This window comes from Schistocerca serialis, chromosome 9 (assembly GCF_023864345.2).
Source record: "Schistocerca serialis cubense isolate TAMUIC-IGC-003099 chromosome 9, iqSchSeri2.2, whole genome shotgun sequence".
Taxonomy (NCBI): Eukaryota; Metazoa; Arthropoda; class Insecta; order Orthoptera; family Acrididae; genus Schistocerca; species Schistocerca serialis.
In genome coordinates this window covers 133,227,448-133,245,761 of record NC_064646.1, presented here as the reverse complement: position 1 = coordinate 133,245,761, position 18,314 = coordinate 133,227,448, and the positions used below count along the sequence as shown (strand labels likewise).

The 18,314-nt window shown below is 38.8% G+C and overlaps 1 protein-coding gene across 4 annotated transcripts in view; it reads right to left on the bottom strand.

Moving 5' to 3' along the window:
* LOC126418467 (tyrosine--tRNA ligase, cytoplasmic) overlaps positions 1-18,314 on the bottom strand; it is a 114,570-nt gene that overhangs the window by 21,579 nt on the left and 74,677 nt on the right. For all 4 annotated transcript variants that reach the window (XM_050085239.1, XM_050085237.1, XM_050085240.1 and 1 more), the window contains one exon: positions 11,696-11,809. In XM_050085239.1, coding sequence (XP_049941196.1) covers positions 11,696-11,809 — 114 coding nt within the window. The remainder of the gene's footprint in view (positions 1-11,695; positions 11,810-18,314) is intronic.

Genomic DNA, 18,314 nt, shown 5'->3' with positions numbered 1-18,314 from the left:
ATTTACAATTTTATAATAACATCTAAGTAACATCCATAGACAGGCAAACAACGGCATTCATCATTCCCTCTAGGAATCTATAAGTGCCTTAAAGTTTACAAATGGGTCTGTGCTTTTATGGAGACTTAGAGATATGTTACTATGCAAGTTAAAACCTAAAAAAAAACTTTCATCCAACTAGAAATGTCGTTAAGAATGCAAAAAGGTAATGAAACTTGTTACCAAACTTAAGAATGAGTTCAGACAGCTTACTGCAATGAATTTTAAGTCGCAGAATATAACTATCTGCCATTTGAGATGTGATATATTTCAATTCTCAGCTGCAAATGACATGCAGTAGCGGTTTTAAAATTCTAAAAATCTTAAGCAATTTCAGTTCACAACATATCACCAGATGTTCTGTTAAATATGAAAGAATCATTGACGGCTTTCACATTCAATGGCATGAGAAGTAGCTTTCCATATGGGATTGAACAGTCCCAATTAGAAAATAGATTAACATCTGATTACATCATTACTCTACAATTTTCATGTTCCGAACTATATTTAATTATTTTTTGGTAACAATAAAATGACAAGGATAAGCTATGCGTTAGATACTCTGGAAGCTTAAGAATTTTTACATAATTTTTTGTTGCAATCTCAAAAGTAAAATATAATTTCAAAAGACAGGAGAATGTTAACTGAGATATGAATGTGAGGATCAGAATGTTAATTTAAAATGAGCAGGACAAATGGACTCTGAGCTTTCACCATTAGGTTGCACCATTGGCACTGATATGCGCCCATGGTACTAACAGGGACATGTGAAAACTGTAACATATAGTGCTAGCACAACCTAGAAAGACTCAGTTCCTCTTGGGTTCAGATTCATTTTGGTTAGCTAAGTCCAGACCAGAAAACATTATATTTTTAATTTGTAATTTTTTAGGAATTCAGGCTTCATTGCATGACAGTGGCCACAGCGCGAAAACGAAAACACTGTAAATTAAAAGATAGCAAAGTTTTCAGTCTTGTTTATGTGGCTTTCATCAATTGCATGCCTCAACTATTTGGCAAGTTTTCAAATTTACTCATTACAATATTTATATTCCACCATTACCAGACATATTTATACCACTGTAGACAGCAAAATCATACCTCTTGAAGAAATTGCAGGTTAGTTCTAAAACACCAGTGTATGCCAAATGTTGTAAAAAGTGTAACTCAAACAATTTTGATTCATGCAACATGGTAAAAAACAAGAAGGGATAACACCCTTTAAGTTAATGCACTTACATGTGCAATATCTCAGAAACAAACTAGACATTCTACAAATATTCATAGAGGAATACTTGCCACATGTACTAGTAATAACGGAACATGGGCTAAAATGCAGTGAAATAATATATTATAGATTAGAAGTTTACATACTAGCAAATAGTTATTGTAGGCAAAACCATAAAGGTGGTGGTGTGGCAGTTTATGTTAATAAGGATACAGAAGCTACAAAAATTTCCTTTCTGGAACACCACACCAAAGAAGGATAAATTGAAATGACAGGTATTGTACTCCACAGTAATGATCTTAAGTTACCAAAGCATAAAGTGATTGGAGTATATAGGCCACCAAATGTTGATGTAATGCTGTTTATGGATAAACTTTGTAGTGTTATTGGTCAGGCGTTCTAAAGACATTACTATATTAGGTGACTTTAATATAGATGCAAACTCGAATAGTATAGTAAACTTGAAAGTCAATGATGTACTGACCTCATACAATCTTGTAAATATAGTGAATTCTGACACCAGAGTGACAGACACATGTTCCACTAGAATAGATTGTGCTATAATCAACAAAGATGTTATAGATAAGGTAAATTACAGTAAAAACAAAGATTCCATGACTTACCAAATGGGAAAGCGCTGGTACATAGACACAATAAAAAGACACACAAACACACACACAAAATTTCAAGCTTTCGCAACAAACGGTTGCTTCGTCAGGAAAGAGGGAAGGAGAGGGAAAGACGAAAGGATGTGGGTTTTAAGGGAGAGGGTAAGGAGTCATTCCAATCCCGGGAGTGGAAAGACTTACCTCAGGGGGAAAAAAGGACGGGTATACACACGCACGCGCGCGCGCGCACACACACACACACACACACACACACACACACACACATATACAGACACAAGCAGACATATTTAAAGGCCTTTAAATATGTCTGCTTGTGTCTGTACATGTGTGTGTGTGTGTGTGTGTGTGTGTGTGTGTGTGTGTGTGTGTGTGTGTGTATACCCGTCCTTTTTTCCCCCTGAGGTAAGTCTTTCCACTCCCTTAAAACCCACATCCTTTCGTCTTTCCCTCTTCTTCCCTCTTTCCTGACGAAGCAACCGTTTATTGCGAAAGCTTGTAATTTTGTGTGTGTGTGTGTGTGTGTGTGTGTGTGTGTGTGTGTGTGTGTGTGTGTGTGTGTGTGTCTTTTTATTGTGTCTATCTACCAGCACTTTCCCGTTTGTTAAGTCATGGAATCTGCTAAAGAAAAAAATTTCATCTGGATGGGACGGTGTATCCGGTGCTATTACTAAAGCGTGCTTAAAAGAAATCTCTAAACTTCTTACTCACCTGATTAATTGCAGCATTAGAGAAAACATGTATCCAACGGTTCTAAAAATGAGTGTAGTGCAACCAGTGTATAAAAAGGGAAGTAAGGAAGATGTCTCCAACTATAGACCAATATCATTAATTCCCACTTTTAGTAAGATATTCGAAAGCATTATCCTTTCTCAAAGTGCCTTTTTCACAAAACATAAACTGCTTGTAGATTCGCAGCATGGCTTTAGAAAAGAGCTAAGTACAACCACAGCAGTTACACAGTTCATCCATGAAGTTTACTGTCTGTTGGACCAGAAGATGCAGATTGCAGGTATATGTTTGGACTTGACAAGAGCATTTGACACGGTCAACCATAGGGTACTTCTTAAAAAGCTAAAATCTTATAGTATTGGGGATCAAGCCATGAATCTTCTAACCACATACCTGCTCAATCGTAAGCAAAGCACTAAATTGTCATACAAACTAGATAATAAAATCATGAACTCCCAGTCCAACAGTGAACGTTTATTACAAGGTGTACCACAGGGCTCAATCCTTGGACCCTTTCTCTATCTTATTTATATTAACGACATCGCACAACCCATTAGCTCCCATATTGTAAGCTATGCAGATGACACATCAGTCTTATTCTATGGGAGTAAATCTAATGAGCTAGAATCGCTTTCTACTAGTGGTGTAACAGAAGTAACAAAATACTTCAATGATAAGGGACTCAAGGTGAACGTCACCAAATCTCAACTACTGACATTTAAAACAGGCAGTTCTCATCACAACAATATGAATAGTGTGTGTAATATCTCTGCAACAGAAAACGGTAACTGTAAATTCCTGTGTGTGTGTTGATGAAAATTTGCGGTGGACATACCACATTAATTTCATACATGGAAAAATCAGTAGTGCCATATATCTCCTCAGTCGGCTCGCAAAGATAGTTCCTAGCCGAGCACTGAAATTAGTATATTATGGAACACTTTACCCCTTTCTCAATTACGGAATTGAACTTTGGGGCTGTGCATTTGATGTACATTTAAAAAGAATACTACTACTTACTACTACTACTACTACTACTACTACTACTACTACTACTACAGAAAAGAGCAATAAGACATATACATGGGATGGGACATAGATTCATATCGTGAAGTGTTTGTGCAGCACAAAGATCTGACAATATATTCTCTGTAAATCTTCAAAATAGTTGTATTTTTTTATAAGTCAACCAACAGAAGCTATCAAGGGCAGTGATGTACATGATCACAACACTAGAACAAAGTGTAACTATTTCTGTAATAGGACAATGTTAAAAATGACTGATAGAAGTCCATATATCAGTGGTTTGATTTGGTATAACAACCTACCAAACTCTCTAAGAACACACACGGGAAATGTTTTTAAAATAAAATTAACATCTTTTCTAATAGAAAAATGTTTATATTCTTTCAACGAATTTTAAGATAGTGATTGTAACATGAGGTATCAGCATATCAGTTGTAATGTGATGAATGTAAAAAATAGACATAAGAAGCAACAGCTACAGAATATAGTGTATTTTATAAGTGTAAATATAACCATAATATTAAGTCTGACGTTTGCAAAATCCATTATTAAGATGGCTCCACGCAAAGAAAACGTAAATAAATAAATAAATGTTTCCAGTGCAGTTCAAATGGTAAGTACTCTGTACAAGATGTCTCCAGGCTCTGAATAAGAATAAATTTTGTTATTTAACTTTTTTGTCCATTGCCTTTCAGCTGATGCAACAGCGATCCACTGGTTCATACTGGAATAGGCCGAATCATCAGCAAAGCCACTCTGCCAATCAAATCGCATCGCAGCATCACCTGACTTGTAAGAATGAGGGCTCTCTGATCTGCGACCAAAAAACACTTCTCTCTTCTGTTCTGAGCCACCACCTACACCAGACACTAAATGGCTTAGTTCCTTTGCCTTTGCATTTTCCTCCTCCTCCAAGATGGGTCTCTGGCCACTGCAGTTATTTTCTCTTGCCCCCCTGTCAATTCCCACTACGCAATTTCCACGAGAAAACAAACTGATGATATGGTATATATATCTGATTGCCATACAAACTGCAGTTATTTTCTCTTGCCCCCCTGTCAATTCCCACTACGCAATTTCCACGAGAAAACAAACTGATGATATGGTATATATATCTGATTGCCATATATTAACTACAAGCCCACATGACTTTTCAAACCTTACAATGCACCTGAGGAGGTCTACAAACAGGCATCAAGAGGTTGACGTCAAACTCACCCTCTTTTGGGCCATAAGGTGCTGCATACGTATTACTAAGACATGAGCAGATGCATGAAAACATTGTGCAGGTCGTTCGGCTCCACACTGTGACAACAGACAACTGCTTAGTGCATTCAGTTTGGGCTGCCTGGCCCAGTCTACCCATAGCTGCCAATGCTGCAGCAACTGTGTGAAGCCGTCTGCCTCTGCTACCTTTGCGCAAGGCCATGTCATAGTTACGATGAATGAGCACTACCCCACCACCGTATCGCTGCCATTTGTCCATCAACAAATGTAAGTCACGAGCTTCAATTTTAGGGAGAAGACGCTGGCATGGTCCAATGCCTGCTGGAGACATTCCCAAGAGCTGCTGCTGAAGACATTTTGTGAGTTACGATTTGTGTAGTTTAAAGTGATGCACAACATCATGTCACAGGGACGACTGGAAATGGATCCTGACATGCAAGCAAGGCTTGATCAATTAGTGGGGAGGATGAAGATCTGCAAGGGCATTTTAATGAGGCATTAGTAAATGCAACTCTACAGCAGCACTGTGCCCACAGCTAGCCATGCTTCCCCATCTCCTGGGTTCACACAGTCAGTCCCGTCCTGGCCTATAATTGATGTTGCAATGGGTTTGCCAGTTCCCACCTTTTCAGGTAAACCAGGGGAAAATATCCACACTTTCATACAAAATTTAATAGATGTAGAGAAACTATCTGCATGGAGTAACAAAATGTTGGTAGGAGTTGCTAAGATTAAGTTGCAAGGAGAGCCACAACCTATGTAAATTCCATGGGAGGTCTCAAAAATATCAAGACATTTGATGTTCTTGCAAAAAGGCTAGTGGATTGATATGGAAATAAGCACAGTGTTAGCTACTATAGGGACAAAGTTTCTACCCTACACCAAAATTCCACAGAGTATTTAAAACATTTTGCTGATCAAATAAGAGTTGTATCGTGTCATATATACGTACCAAGGAAAATGATGAAAGTGAAGCAAGAACCCGCTTTGTACATTTAATTGTTCACAGGACTGACCCACACTCTTCTAGATATGCATTCTTTACCAAAGCACACTCCACTAGTTAAAAATGCCTAGGTCACAAAGCTCATGAGTGTTTAGCACCAGCAAGTACCTACTGTAGAAAGATTGGACGCAAGAGAGCTAACTTTCAGTCTCTAAAGCATTACTCAGCTAATAAAATAGATTATCAAGATGGCCAATGGAATGTTAATATGGGAAACGTGTACAGGAGTGATCCTGCCACCACCCCTTGCTCTTCTTCGGCGACGTGAATCCAGCAAGAGAGATAGGGACTTGTTCAAGTGGCAAATTCAACTTTGCAAGGCACAATCAACAGTATACTGTCTAACATAATCACTGATACATTCATTAAACCTACACATGATCAAGAATTACTCCCACCATATTGCAGACTGAGTGGATTGGGGAAAAAAAGATAATTTACCCAAAGGCTCACAAAATGTGGGACCGGAAACCAACGGAAGGAAGTACCAGTTCACGTTCAAAGTGGTTTGAAACCATGATCACAATTTCAATGCCACTTTAGGCAACTATTCTCTGCACTATTTTCAACGCACTGTTGGTTACCAATACGAGAAGTCCAAATTGAGGAAATGTCTACCAGTTTGGCAGTGTTCCCACTATAAGGGTGCGAAGGAGACGAGAATGAATGGCCGTGTTCCAACAAGCCACTAAACCACATTTCTCACTTTTGAAGTTAAACACAATCAAGAAAATGTTGGGTGGTATAGGCAAAATCATTTGGATGGAAGTAAAGAATGATTATTTTATGTGTGTGTGTGTGTGTGGGGGGGGGGGGGGGGGCAGAGATAATGTCTTAGTGGATTCATTGACAAGAAATGAAGTTTTAGAGCAGACAGATGCATGTGAAGCACAGTGCTTCTGCCAGTGAGCGTAGATAATTTTGGAAGCAGAGATGTTAAAATTCCCTGAGGTACCACACTCACCAAAGTGCATGAAGTAAATACTGATGAAATAACAGCATACCACGAAAATGAACAACCTGAAATAAATTTAACACAAAATCTACACCTGTCTAAGAGAAGTATTGTACCCTTTTGTAGCAGAATTTGCAACTAAGAAGAAAAGAAAAAACTTCTAGCAAAACTCAAGAGAGAACCCTTCTGCACAAAATCCAATGCTCACTAAACCTGTCACATATTAACTGCTAAGTTCTCATCACTTCAATTTACATTCTATTCCTCCATATAATTTAAAATCTATAGATTGACAATGAATTTTATCATAAGTCTTAGGTGGGAGGAAGAGTTAATATTTTATACATAAATCTATTGATTAGCCATATTGATAATTCTGCTGTGCGTTTTCACCTCATTGGGCTCAGATTAGCTAGAATATTTTGCTCAAGTGTTGCATTTGTGCTATTCTTGTAAAGTTGCCTTTGGTTTTATATGGGTTTTTAAGCATATTAGTTTCATATTACTACTGCTTGTAAAGAACTTATTCCCCACTAAATTGTTGCAGTGGACAATAACCTCTCCATACAGACATCTGGCTTTCGTCAAATAATGCTAGCCACAGAGCTGATACCTTTTTCTCCAATGCGTGCCACTCTGTGTTCTAATGTGGTTGTACCTCAGTTCCACACAAGTAACAGATTCCTGTGCTAGTAATGCATCACTGCTTTGACATTTCTGGGTTACATGCCCCTGTTATCCCAAAATTAACCGGCACTCCCTTTACAGTCTTGTTTCATTGTCTTTTATTCACTTATTCCTCTACATTTTATTACCTGCCTCTACTAATGAATGGTTTTGTTACACGTTCAAATTATTTTGCTATGTTGAGACATTGATGTCCAGTATGGCAAAGTTATGTTCAAAGTTTAAGAAATTTGAAAATTTGCATTACAAAAGTGCAGATACAAGCCAGTGCTGTGAAGAAATCCATTGCATTGTTGTGAATTTGAAATAATAAGATTCCACTCTCTGCTGAGCTGATCCACCTATCGTCCAACCGCCGTTGGATAGGCGTAACCCAGAACTGCTCCACGCACATGATCTCCATGTATCATTGGCAACACAATTCAGCATCTTTTAGGACTCTGTTTCTTCTTGGAACATATGCATAACAAATTAGACTTGTTCCCAACTGATAGTCGAATTAACACAATCTCTGTTCTTCTGCATAAGTATCAGTTAGTTATATGCCATCCTATCCCCCATTCTGGCTTTCCTTGTGTGTTCCAATCAGTATTTTACTCCACATGCATACTGAGTAATGCTGCATAATAGCAGAGTACTATTCAATGTCTTTCACTGCTGTACCCTGGGACCTCAATTACAGTTCTCTGTACAGTTGAAAGAAACTTTGACTGCCACTATTGAACCATTTCTGCTATTCATTTGAGAATTTAACTGATATCTCAGTGCACATTTTATCAGTTCTTCCTGATACTTACAACACTGAGTTTTTCAATTCATTGGATTAGTTGGCATAGGAGCAGCAACAAATCACTAGAGGGAGGTGCCGCCCATATTATGGCATTCCCCCATATTTTACTTAATGTAACTGTTCGAGCAGTTACTTCCACCCTGTTTGCTATTCTGATAGTAAGTGTGACTGTATATGATATTTCACTTGCAATTTATGTAGAAGAACACATACAGCCACTCCAGCTGACCATTTGTCTTCTACTGTCACTAACTGTAATTTTGTAAGCTGACTTAGGATTATTTTCTTTTAATTAAAACTATTGTTTTGTATTTGTCTAATTTAAAACAATAGTCTTTTTTATCGTGCTGATTTGATCATTAAGTACTGCTTCAGTGTCACGTGTTTAATTATAGGACATAATTAATGGTGCTAACAAAGTTTAAATAAATTTTACTTATGATGCTTCCACTATTCCTGATTATATTTAAATAAACTGTCATGTTTCAAAATTCTGTTCAGCAATTTCAATCTGCCCTATTGTCAAGTTGGCAACCAATTGGTGCCACCCTGGTGGTTACCTGGTCACTACAAGGAGGTTTGGCACTGAGTGCTGACATCGCCTGGGGAGGGGTCGGGAGGGGGATAAAAAAACCACTGCAGTCTGACGAGGAGGCCTTTCAATGTCACATGATCCCTATTCTATTAAAAATCACACCAGGTCTGTTACTTCTTCTAATAACGGCAGAAATTGATCATGTATCCTAATCCTTGTCATACGACTGTTTCAGTTGTTTGTACTCCTTAAAGCTACCTCTAAAACCAGCTTCAGCTACCTTTGTAATGCCACCAGTGATACAAGCCTTTGTTGACAACTATGGCCACTGCATGGTGATGTAATAGTTATACTCAAATTTAAAGACTTGAATTATGAAATGAAATTAAAATATTATTACCCATGGATTTAAGATACCACTGAGACTGTCAAATTCACCCATGGTGAAGTCTTTCAGGGAGAGGGAGGAGATGTATAAGGTACCGCCCCTCCCCCCTTCCTGTCCCTGCCTAGGCCATGAATGCCAGTAATTTTTATTATTTAAATTTTATAAAGGGCCACTTTTTTTTTTTTAATCTATTGCCTTTCAACTGAGGCGATGACAATCGACTGGATGACACTGGAATAGGCCGAATTGTTGTTGGTAAAGCTGCCTTGCAAATCAAATCACGTGGCAAAATCAACTGACTTGTCAGACTGAGGGCTCTCGGAGCCGTGATTTCCTTTATCTTTGATTTTTCCCTTCTTCTTCAAAACGGTTCTAGGGCTACTGGAGTTATCTTCTGTCATCCCCCTGACAATTTTCATCATGTAATCCCCATTAGCAAATGAACTGACAGAGTTTCTTTTTCCATGGCTGAGTACTTTACATTAATTACAAGCCCACGCCGCTTTCCAGTCCTGACTATAACACACCCCCCCCCCCCCTCCCCGCCAAGGGGGTGTAGAAACCTTAATGTCATGATGACACATACAACAAGTTGATACAGATGGTAAAATGTCAGTAAAGCAAATGTGCATTTAATGAAACATTCAGCTTATTCTGTGACCTATGAAACAAGAGAAAGGAGAGAATTTATATCAAAAGGAAAGGAGAGGGTTTAAAGTTTTGTTGATTTTGATATCGTTAGAGATGGAATAGTGCCTCAGCTGTAGAGAATGGAACAAGGAAGCAACCAAAGCATATTTAAGGGACCATTATAACACTTATCCACAGTAGTTTAAGAAAACTGCAGGAAAGGTAAACCAGAAAGCTCATTTTGGACTTACTACCACTCAATATAAATTCAGCATACTAAATAGTGTGCACAAAATAAATAAAATTTATTTAGGTAGATGTTTCTGACAGTTATGAATAGATGTCCAATTTCTCAGCTGGTCACACAATTCCCTCTGCTAAACCGTAGCTCCTGGCAGAAGTTAATAATTCAAGTTATGTAGCATTCTGGATACAGTGGAAACAATAAATTACTTAAAATTCTAGGTCTTACATATACAGGATGTACATAAAGTCTGGGAACACTTCCAATTATTTATTGCAGAATAACCAAACATTGTACAGATATCATACAAATGTCATTTTTAAGAGAAACCCTGAAAGTTTTTTTTCATGTATACTGCCATGGCGTAGTTTGCTAGTTTGCCGACAGTCAGCGCTACTCGCAAACAAGGCAATTTTAGGAGTGGAGAGAACTTTCTGTGTGTTGGAGTTTGATAAAAACAAGTGTGCTACAGCTGTTCAACGGACGTTTAGAACCAAGTACGGTAAGAAGCCACCTACAAGTAAGGCCATTTACCACTGGCACAACAAATTTGTTACAACGGATTGCTTATGCCTGGCTAAGAGAAGCAGATGTCCCAGTGTGAGTGAAGTGAATGTGGAGCGCATACGAGAGACATTCATAAGGAGTCCAAATAAATTGATGTGTCGTTCATGTGGTGACACATTAAAGAACTGATGTATGTACCGCCTCTACCACATGATGCAGCAGAGCTCCGGGAGAGAATACGGGAAGTGACTGCCACAGTCGATGATGCCATGCTGGAATGGGTATGGCAAGAATTCGATTACCGTACTGACATCTGCTGGGTCACTCATGGTTCGCATATCGAATATATGTAAAAAAAGTCAGAGTTTCTCTTCATAATGCAATATGTATGACATCTGTAAAATGTTTAGTTCTTGTGCAATAAATAATTGAAAATATTTCCGGACTTTATGTATACCCTGTATGTTAATACAATGATTTTAGGTTCCTGCTTTCATTCACACATTTTGCAAATCCCACGATGAAGCAGAGCCATCAGGAATGCGAAACAAGTCAAGTTTCTTGCACTTTTATGTACAGCTATTCAAAATATTTAGAATTTCAACTCCTGAAGGTAAGTTCTGATTAGTCATTCTCATTTTATTTTATAGTTTTCTCAAGTGAATTTTCTTTTGAATATGAAGAACTAACTCATTAATTACTTTAGTTAAAACTAATAGTGATTAAAGAGGAGAAAATTATATGAGGATGTGTTGTTTCATTCAACTGTGCCTGGTCATAAAACCAAACATATGTAACAAGAACCTAAGACACAGCAAGATGGAACAAAAGGGTAGTCACAAATTTACTTCCCCTCACCAAAGTCAAACAGTGACTTTTATACTTCATTCAAGAACGAGTGTTCCCATCAACCCATTTTTTTCTTTTGCTGGATGAGCAAACTGCTGGTTCTGTAAGGCACTGATTGTGCTATCGTTTGTTTCTGCTTATTTCAGATGTATGTTTGTAAGTGGCAGTTTCCCTTGACTGTAGAATGATCTTGTAGTTACAGAAGGAAATTTAGATAATTCCTTACCAACATCTATTTTTTCAACATAAAGGGCATCAGCATCAGGGTGCTTCTCAACTTCAACTATTTTTCCAACACGGATATCAAGGCGCTGTGGCGATACATCATCAACAGGAGACTCTGTAAATAATAATTTATATACTCAGGACTAGTAAAAGAAAAAAATAATTTAAGTTGAAACAAAACATATAAATTATACACCATATTTTCATAAATAGAGCATGTTTACAATGAGATAAAAGAGACTATTGATACTATGACATCTAAAGCACATACATGAAGGTTATCAATGAATATTTTTTTTGCTAACAAGGAGAACACACGGCAACTGGATGTTTCTAATTTTGTTATATTTATGGCACATGAAGTTCAAAAACCAAATATCAGTGTTTCAAAGCAGTTTGATGTAGTTTCAAAAAATTGTTGAGAAAACTGACTTTCAAGTTTTTTCCTTGCCTTTAATACCCTAAAGTAAGGATGATTTTTCGAGTGGCTCTGCAGCAGAATTCTTTCCTGCCATGTGGGCGACCTGGGCTCAGCAGCCAGAGACAGTGATTATGTGTGTGTGTGTGTGTGTGTGTGTGTGTGTGTGTGTGTTGTCTACTGCAGAAGCAGGCCTTTTGGCCACAAGCTTACTTGTTTAACAGTTTTTTTGTTGTGCCTGTCTGTGGCTCAACATCACCACTATATGGTGAGTAGCAATTTGTCCTTTTCATAATATTGTCAATATTTGGGAAACATTACATAACATAATTTTCATAGAAAACATTTGGTTTTTCGTATTCTTCCCATGTTAACTTAGAAACAGCAAATTACTGCAAGTTACTGGAGATAAAGATCACATGTTAATTACTTAACGAGACATACACTGATTTCCATGAGCTGTGCTAGAAGTGATTGCAAGTGAAACAACTTTTTAAAAAATCTGAAAAAGATTCCTTTGCTGATTAGATCAAGAAATGGACTGTGTGAGCTGTCCCTTTAAAATGCTGAAAAAGAAGAGCCACTATATTGTACAGAAATGACACTATTATAGCTTTTTCAAAAAAAGGAGGGAGGGAGGGAGGGAGAGATAGGGGGAGAGAGGGAGAGAGAGAGGAGCACCCATACTTACAGGCAACATCTGACGGGCCCAACATTTTATTTACATCCCAGAATAAAAAAAAAAAAAAAAACTTTCAACAGCACTGCTGAGAACATTTATTTAAGGTTTATTAATATTTAAATTTCTCATACATTTATTAAAAAATAAGGTGGTATGCCTCTGAAAATAAAATTATTCAGTATTTGAAAACATTCTTGAACATTTAAAACCACTTTTTAGGGTTTTTGAAATTTAGCGTCGTAATAAGTTATGAATTTAGGATTGTCACACACAGCATTACACATTTTAATGTGTAGCATGACCTAATGAAAACTGATTGTCACTCATTATGCTATTCATGTTAATGATCTGTATTTTCTGCACAATCTTTATCTAACAATAAAGACTGGGACAGAAGCAGCCACTTTCCACAACTTTTCCAAATGTATTTTGTTTTATTGTCTTTTCATTTAGAACAATGCCTTCTGGAGCATCTTCCTTCTCAATGGCAATCCAAGCTAGCTGTGCTGCCAGCTGGCAAATGTTCCTTGGGAGATTCTTCTGGTTAACACTCTGTGCCATGTGTAGTTTTATCTGTTTCAAACTCAGTTGCTTGAGAACAAGCCTTACTGAAATATCTAGTCCTGAGCTTGGTTTGTGTACCGCAAATGCATTCATACCAGCCATCTTAAAAAACACGCACAATGAACACTTGTTTGCCTTCCAACATTATATTCTGAACACATGGCAACAACCACATCCACTCCGCTCTTTGTTGAGTTATTGAACATAACAGTCTCTGGCTTCTTCAGATTAACCATTTCTTCGTTGATTTTATTGTTTGTATGTATTGATGACAACTGAATTACACATTTATATTTCTTTGGCTCATACGATATGACACAAACATGAAATTGTCGCTATATCCAAATATGCAGTAATGTATTTCTCTTTTCTTGTGAGGCAAGATTTCCAAAGGATGTTTTATTTTATTTTTGCACAATGTTCCAACAAGTGCAAGCTTACAATCTGTAAAAAGTTTTCTAGCATAAGTGTAAATTGTGAACTAATCATCAAAGGTAGTATAGTCCCTTCTGTTCCCTTCACTGGCTCTGTAAGTCTGAGCACATCATCATCAGCTGTGTTGCTCACTTGGAAGATACCTGCAGGTTGTTGTCCCACATGTACTTCCAAGTTTTGTACATAGCATGTTTTTGTATCTGCCATGAAAATACTTTGATCTCATACTTTCCAGATTTTGAAGGAACTAACAACATTAACCAAAGATAGTAACATTTCATCCATTGTAAGGTATTCACTTGTTGCGTAATGCCTTGCAGGGTGTTTTGTGTGTCCCTACATCACTTATATGGGCCAATTTATCGCTTTTATGTTCTCTCTTGTGTAAATATTACCTAATTTAACCCATCTCAAAAGAAAACAAAATCTTGAAGTTACATACATGGAGGGAAAATTTCTGTCCCTGTGCCACAAGTTTCCCAAAATTCTTCCATATTCATTTTGCATCCATAAAGACAGCCAGAAATGTACAAAAGACTCACAAATACCTTCAGCTTCTCTTTTTCCAAGTTTATTGCAGTATTTGAGTTACTTTTATAAAGAGATGTAAGTGAGCTATGTAATTATTTGTGCTCTTTATTATCAAATGGAGAAAATCTTTGCCAATGAACAATTCCCAGGCTTTGACAATGGTGGTAGCATTTCTGACTTCTCCACTGACACCAAGCAAATGCATAATTATACTGCGAGAGCTGGTACAGACATTTTGGGTGGAAACATTTTTCAGCCATTTAATTCATCCATTTCTCGACAAATAACAAAGTGAAGACTCACTGGAACCAACCAAACTAGTTGATAGAGAATCTAGAATAGTCTTAGTGAGTGTACCCATGTTTCTGATAGAAGTAACGATGTTATCTTCACTGTTCAGCTGTTTGTCACTCACTTCACTTTCCATGTTCTCATTACTTTCAGGAACAAAATTAGAATCTACAATCAAATTGTCATTATAACTTTCTACTAAGTTTTTTAATTTCTTCCTCAGTTAGCGGACACTGCCAAGCGATTTTCACACAGTTTTATTGCTCTCAAGGCATATAAAAAGCAAAGTGTGAAAGCAGAAAGAGTTAACACAAATAGATGGGCTGGGCCTCTCAGACTCAGAATGTGTTTCTTCCCACGTCAACAATTAACTGGTGAACAAAGAAGAATGATGAAACAAGTAGTGGGTTCAAGGAATGTTAACTGAAAGCTACAAGTACTTAGAAATTTTAACAGATTTACTAAAGAGACTGCCTACACTTGTCTGTCCTCTTTTGGAGTACTGTTGTGCAGTCTGGGATCCTTACCAGATAGGATTAATGGAGTACATCAAGAAAGTTCAAAGCAAAGCAGCACATTTTGTATTATTGCGAAATAGGGGAGAGAGTGTCATTGACATGATACAGAATTTGGGGTGGACATCACTAAAACAAAGTCTTTTTCATTGCGGCGTGATCTCACAAAATTTCAGCCACCAGCTTTCTCCTCTGAATGCAAATATATTTAGTTGATGCCAATCTACATAGGAAGAAATGTCATCAGAATAATATAACGGAAATCAGATCTTGCACAGAAAGGTACAGGTGTTTGTTTTTTCTGCATGCTGTTCAAGATTGGAATAATAGAGAATTATCATGAAGGTGGTTTGATGAAACCTCTGCCAGGCACTTAAGTGTAATTTGCAGAGTATCCATGTAGATTTAGATGTACAATGATTAAGACTCATAAGTAGTGTACTCTTGTAGATATTTTTAAAACAAAACCCGCCTGGCTCTGAGAGACCTAGGCCAACCGTTCTAGGTTTTTAAGGGCACCTGTCCAGGGTGACATGAAGGAAATCTATGGCCTTGTTGGCACAAGAAGGTGAGAGTCTCAGCAGCCGAGAAGGCGGATGAATTTTTCTTCAGTCTGAACCTAAACTTAAAACCTATGGTATCAAGGCTGTGACAGAATCCAATGTGCAGTGTCTATACTCCAAAGAACTGGCTGCAAAGGACATTGGTCCTCCATATTAAAAACTCCTCTGAAACTAACCACTTCAACTAATACCTTGACTTGGCAAATAACCAATGAGCATATGATAAGAACCAATTTACCTTTAGTGTACTTAATTCCCTGTTGACTTTAACCAATGCAAGCAGGCTACCGGATTCAGGGAATACCTCAGCATCCATAATGAATCGAACATCAAAGATAAGACCATAAATGACCTTTAAATTGGAGACCATTAACATAGAGACCAAGATCGAAGATGGTGAACTAAAATAAGTCCTCGACAGTATAAAGGAATATGGGATTGCTATCTTGTCACTGCAAGAAATGAGATTCAAGGATGAGAAGGATTAGAACACAACAGAGTAAGAATGGTATATCATATTAAGAGAAGACCAGGTCACAGGGTTACACAACAGCCTTTTACGTTTGACACAGGAAGACACTATTTGGCCAGTGTTACTGAATAAAAGTGTATGATGGTTGGTTGATTGGGGTTGAAGGGACCAAACAGCAATGCCATCAGTCCTATGTTTCAAATGTGGTCCATTCAGATAGTGTGACATCTCAGAAAAGTCAGAACGATAAAAGGGAAAAGGCTAAAAAACGTAGAAGTGCAGTCTTGTCATCAATGGTAAAAACAAAATGAGGAAAATCGGCAAGAGAGGGACCCCAGCGCTATGCCAGAGGCAGGAAATATCCCACCTCTGAAGCAGTAGAGGCAAGACCACCTGCGACTTACAAGCGTTCAGTCGCTAGAATGTAGAAGTGCGTATGGGAAAAGGAGACTAACGAATCCTAAAAATTGATAAAAATAGAGTAAAAGGGGAAGAAAAGAGGATCTCAGCCAGGGAGGGGAGTCGGCAATCTCCAAACAGCTTACAGTGGGAGATACCCCAACACTCATCACCCTGCCCCAACACCAGAGTGAGGTTAAACACCTTAAAACTGAGAATAAAAACCACTTTCCCACAGAAAACTGAGAACCATTCGACTACCCGGGAATCGTCAGCCAACATTAAAGGTAAAGTGCGGGGGAGTCTGTACTTAGTACACAGAGCCAAAAGAAGGGGGCATTCCACCAAAATGTGGGCTACTGACTGGAAGGCTCCACAACCACATAGTGGGGGTGGCTCATTACGCAAAAGAAAACTATGGGTGAACCCGGTATGGCCGATGTGGAGACGACACAGTGTGGTCGAGTCCTTTCGGGAGAGGCGTAAGGAAGAATGCCAGGGGCCTGGTGTCACCTTAATCCCACGAAGTTTATTAGACAGGGAGGTACCCTGCCAAGAGTTGGCCCATGATTGTGCGAAGTGAGATTTGATGTGAAGCCGTAAATCCGCTGCAGGAGGGGTTACAGAGAATGGGGGCTAAGTGACTGCTCCACCAGCCAAACAATCAGCAAGCTCATTACCCAGGATACCCACATGGCCAGGGATCCAAAGGAAGTCAATGGAACAAGCACCACAGTGAAGATCAGCGAGATGGTCACGGATGGCACAGACCAAGGGATGGCGTGAAAAACACCGGTCAATAGCCAGAAGGCCACTCATTGAGTCCATACATAACAAAACATGGTTGTGTTGGGACTGTTTACTAAAGGTAAGGGCCTGTGAAATTGCCATCAATTCCGCAGTAAACACTCCACATGTAGGTGGCAGCAGATGATTTTCCATGCCAACTGAGGATGTGAAGGCATATCCCACACAATCAGCAGATTTAGAGCCATCTGTGTAAAAAACAACAGCATCCTGAAACTCCCATAAAATTCGGCGGAAAAAGGAACGGAACACCATTGGGGGGATGGAATCTTTTAGACCTCGGCGGAGATCCATCCGAATTCGGGGCCGAGGAACTAACCAAGGGAGATTGGGGGGGTGGGGGGATCGTGGAAGACAGGACAAAGAAGGAAGCTGAAAATCGCAGCGTAGAGACGCAAGGCAGAGACCAACCGGTAAACTTGCCCGAGGACGGGAATCAGGTGAGCAACATCTGTGGTCTGGGAACAGAATAGAGTAGGAAGGATGAGTAGGAGAGGGACGGACAGCGACTTCATAAGACACCAGAAGCTGGGACCACTAAACAGAAAGAGGGGGATCCCAGCTTCAACCAGGAGACTATCAACAGGGCTAGTCGGGAAGGCACCTGTGGCCGAATGAATACCACAATGGTGGACTGGATCCAGCATGTGTAGTATGGAAGGAGCAGCTGAACCATAAACTTGATAACCATAGTCCAAGCAAGACGAAACTAAAGCACGATAAAGGTGGAGAAGGATGGCAGTCCGCACCCCAAGAGGTGTAGGCAACAAAGCGAAGGACATTGAGTTTATGGAAACATCCTACATTCAGAAGTCTGATATGGGGCAGCCAAGTGAGCTTATTGTCGAAAAGAAGACCTAGGAAACGAAACTGTGGGACCACAGACATTCGTTGTGCATCGAGATAGAGCTCTGGATCGGGGTGGATCGTAGTACAATGACAG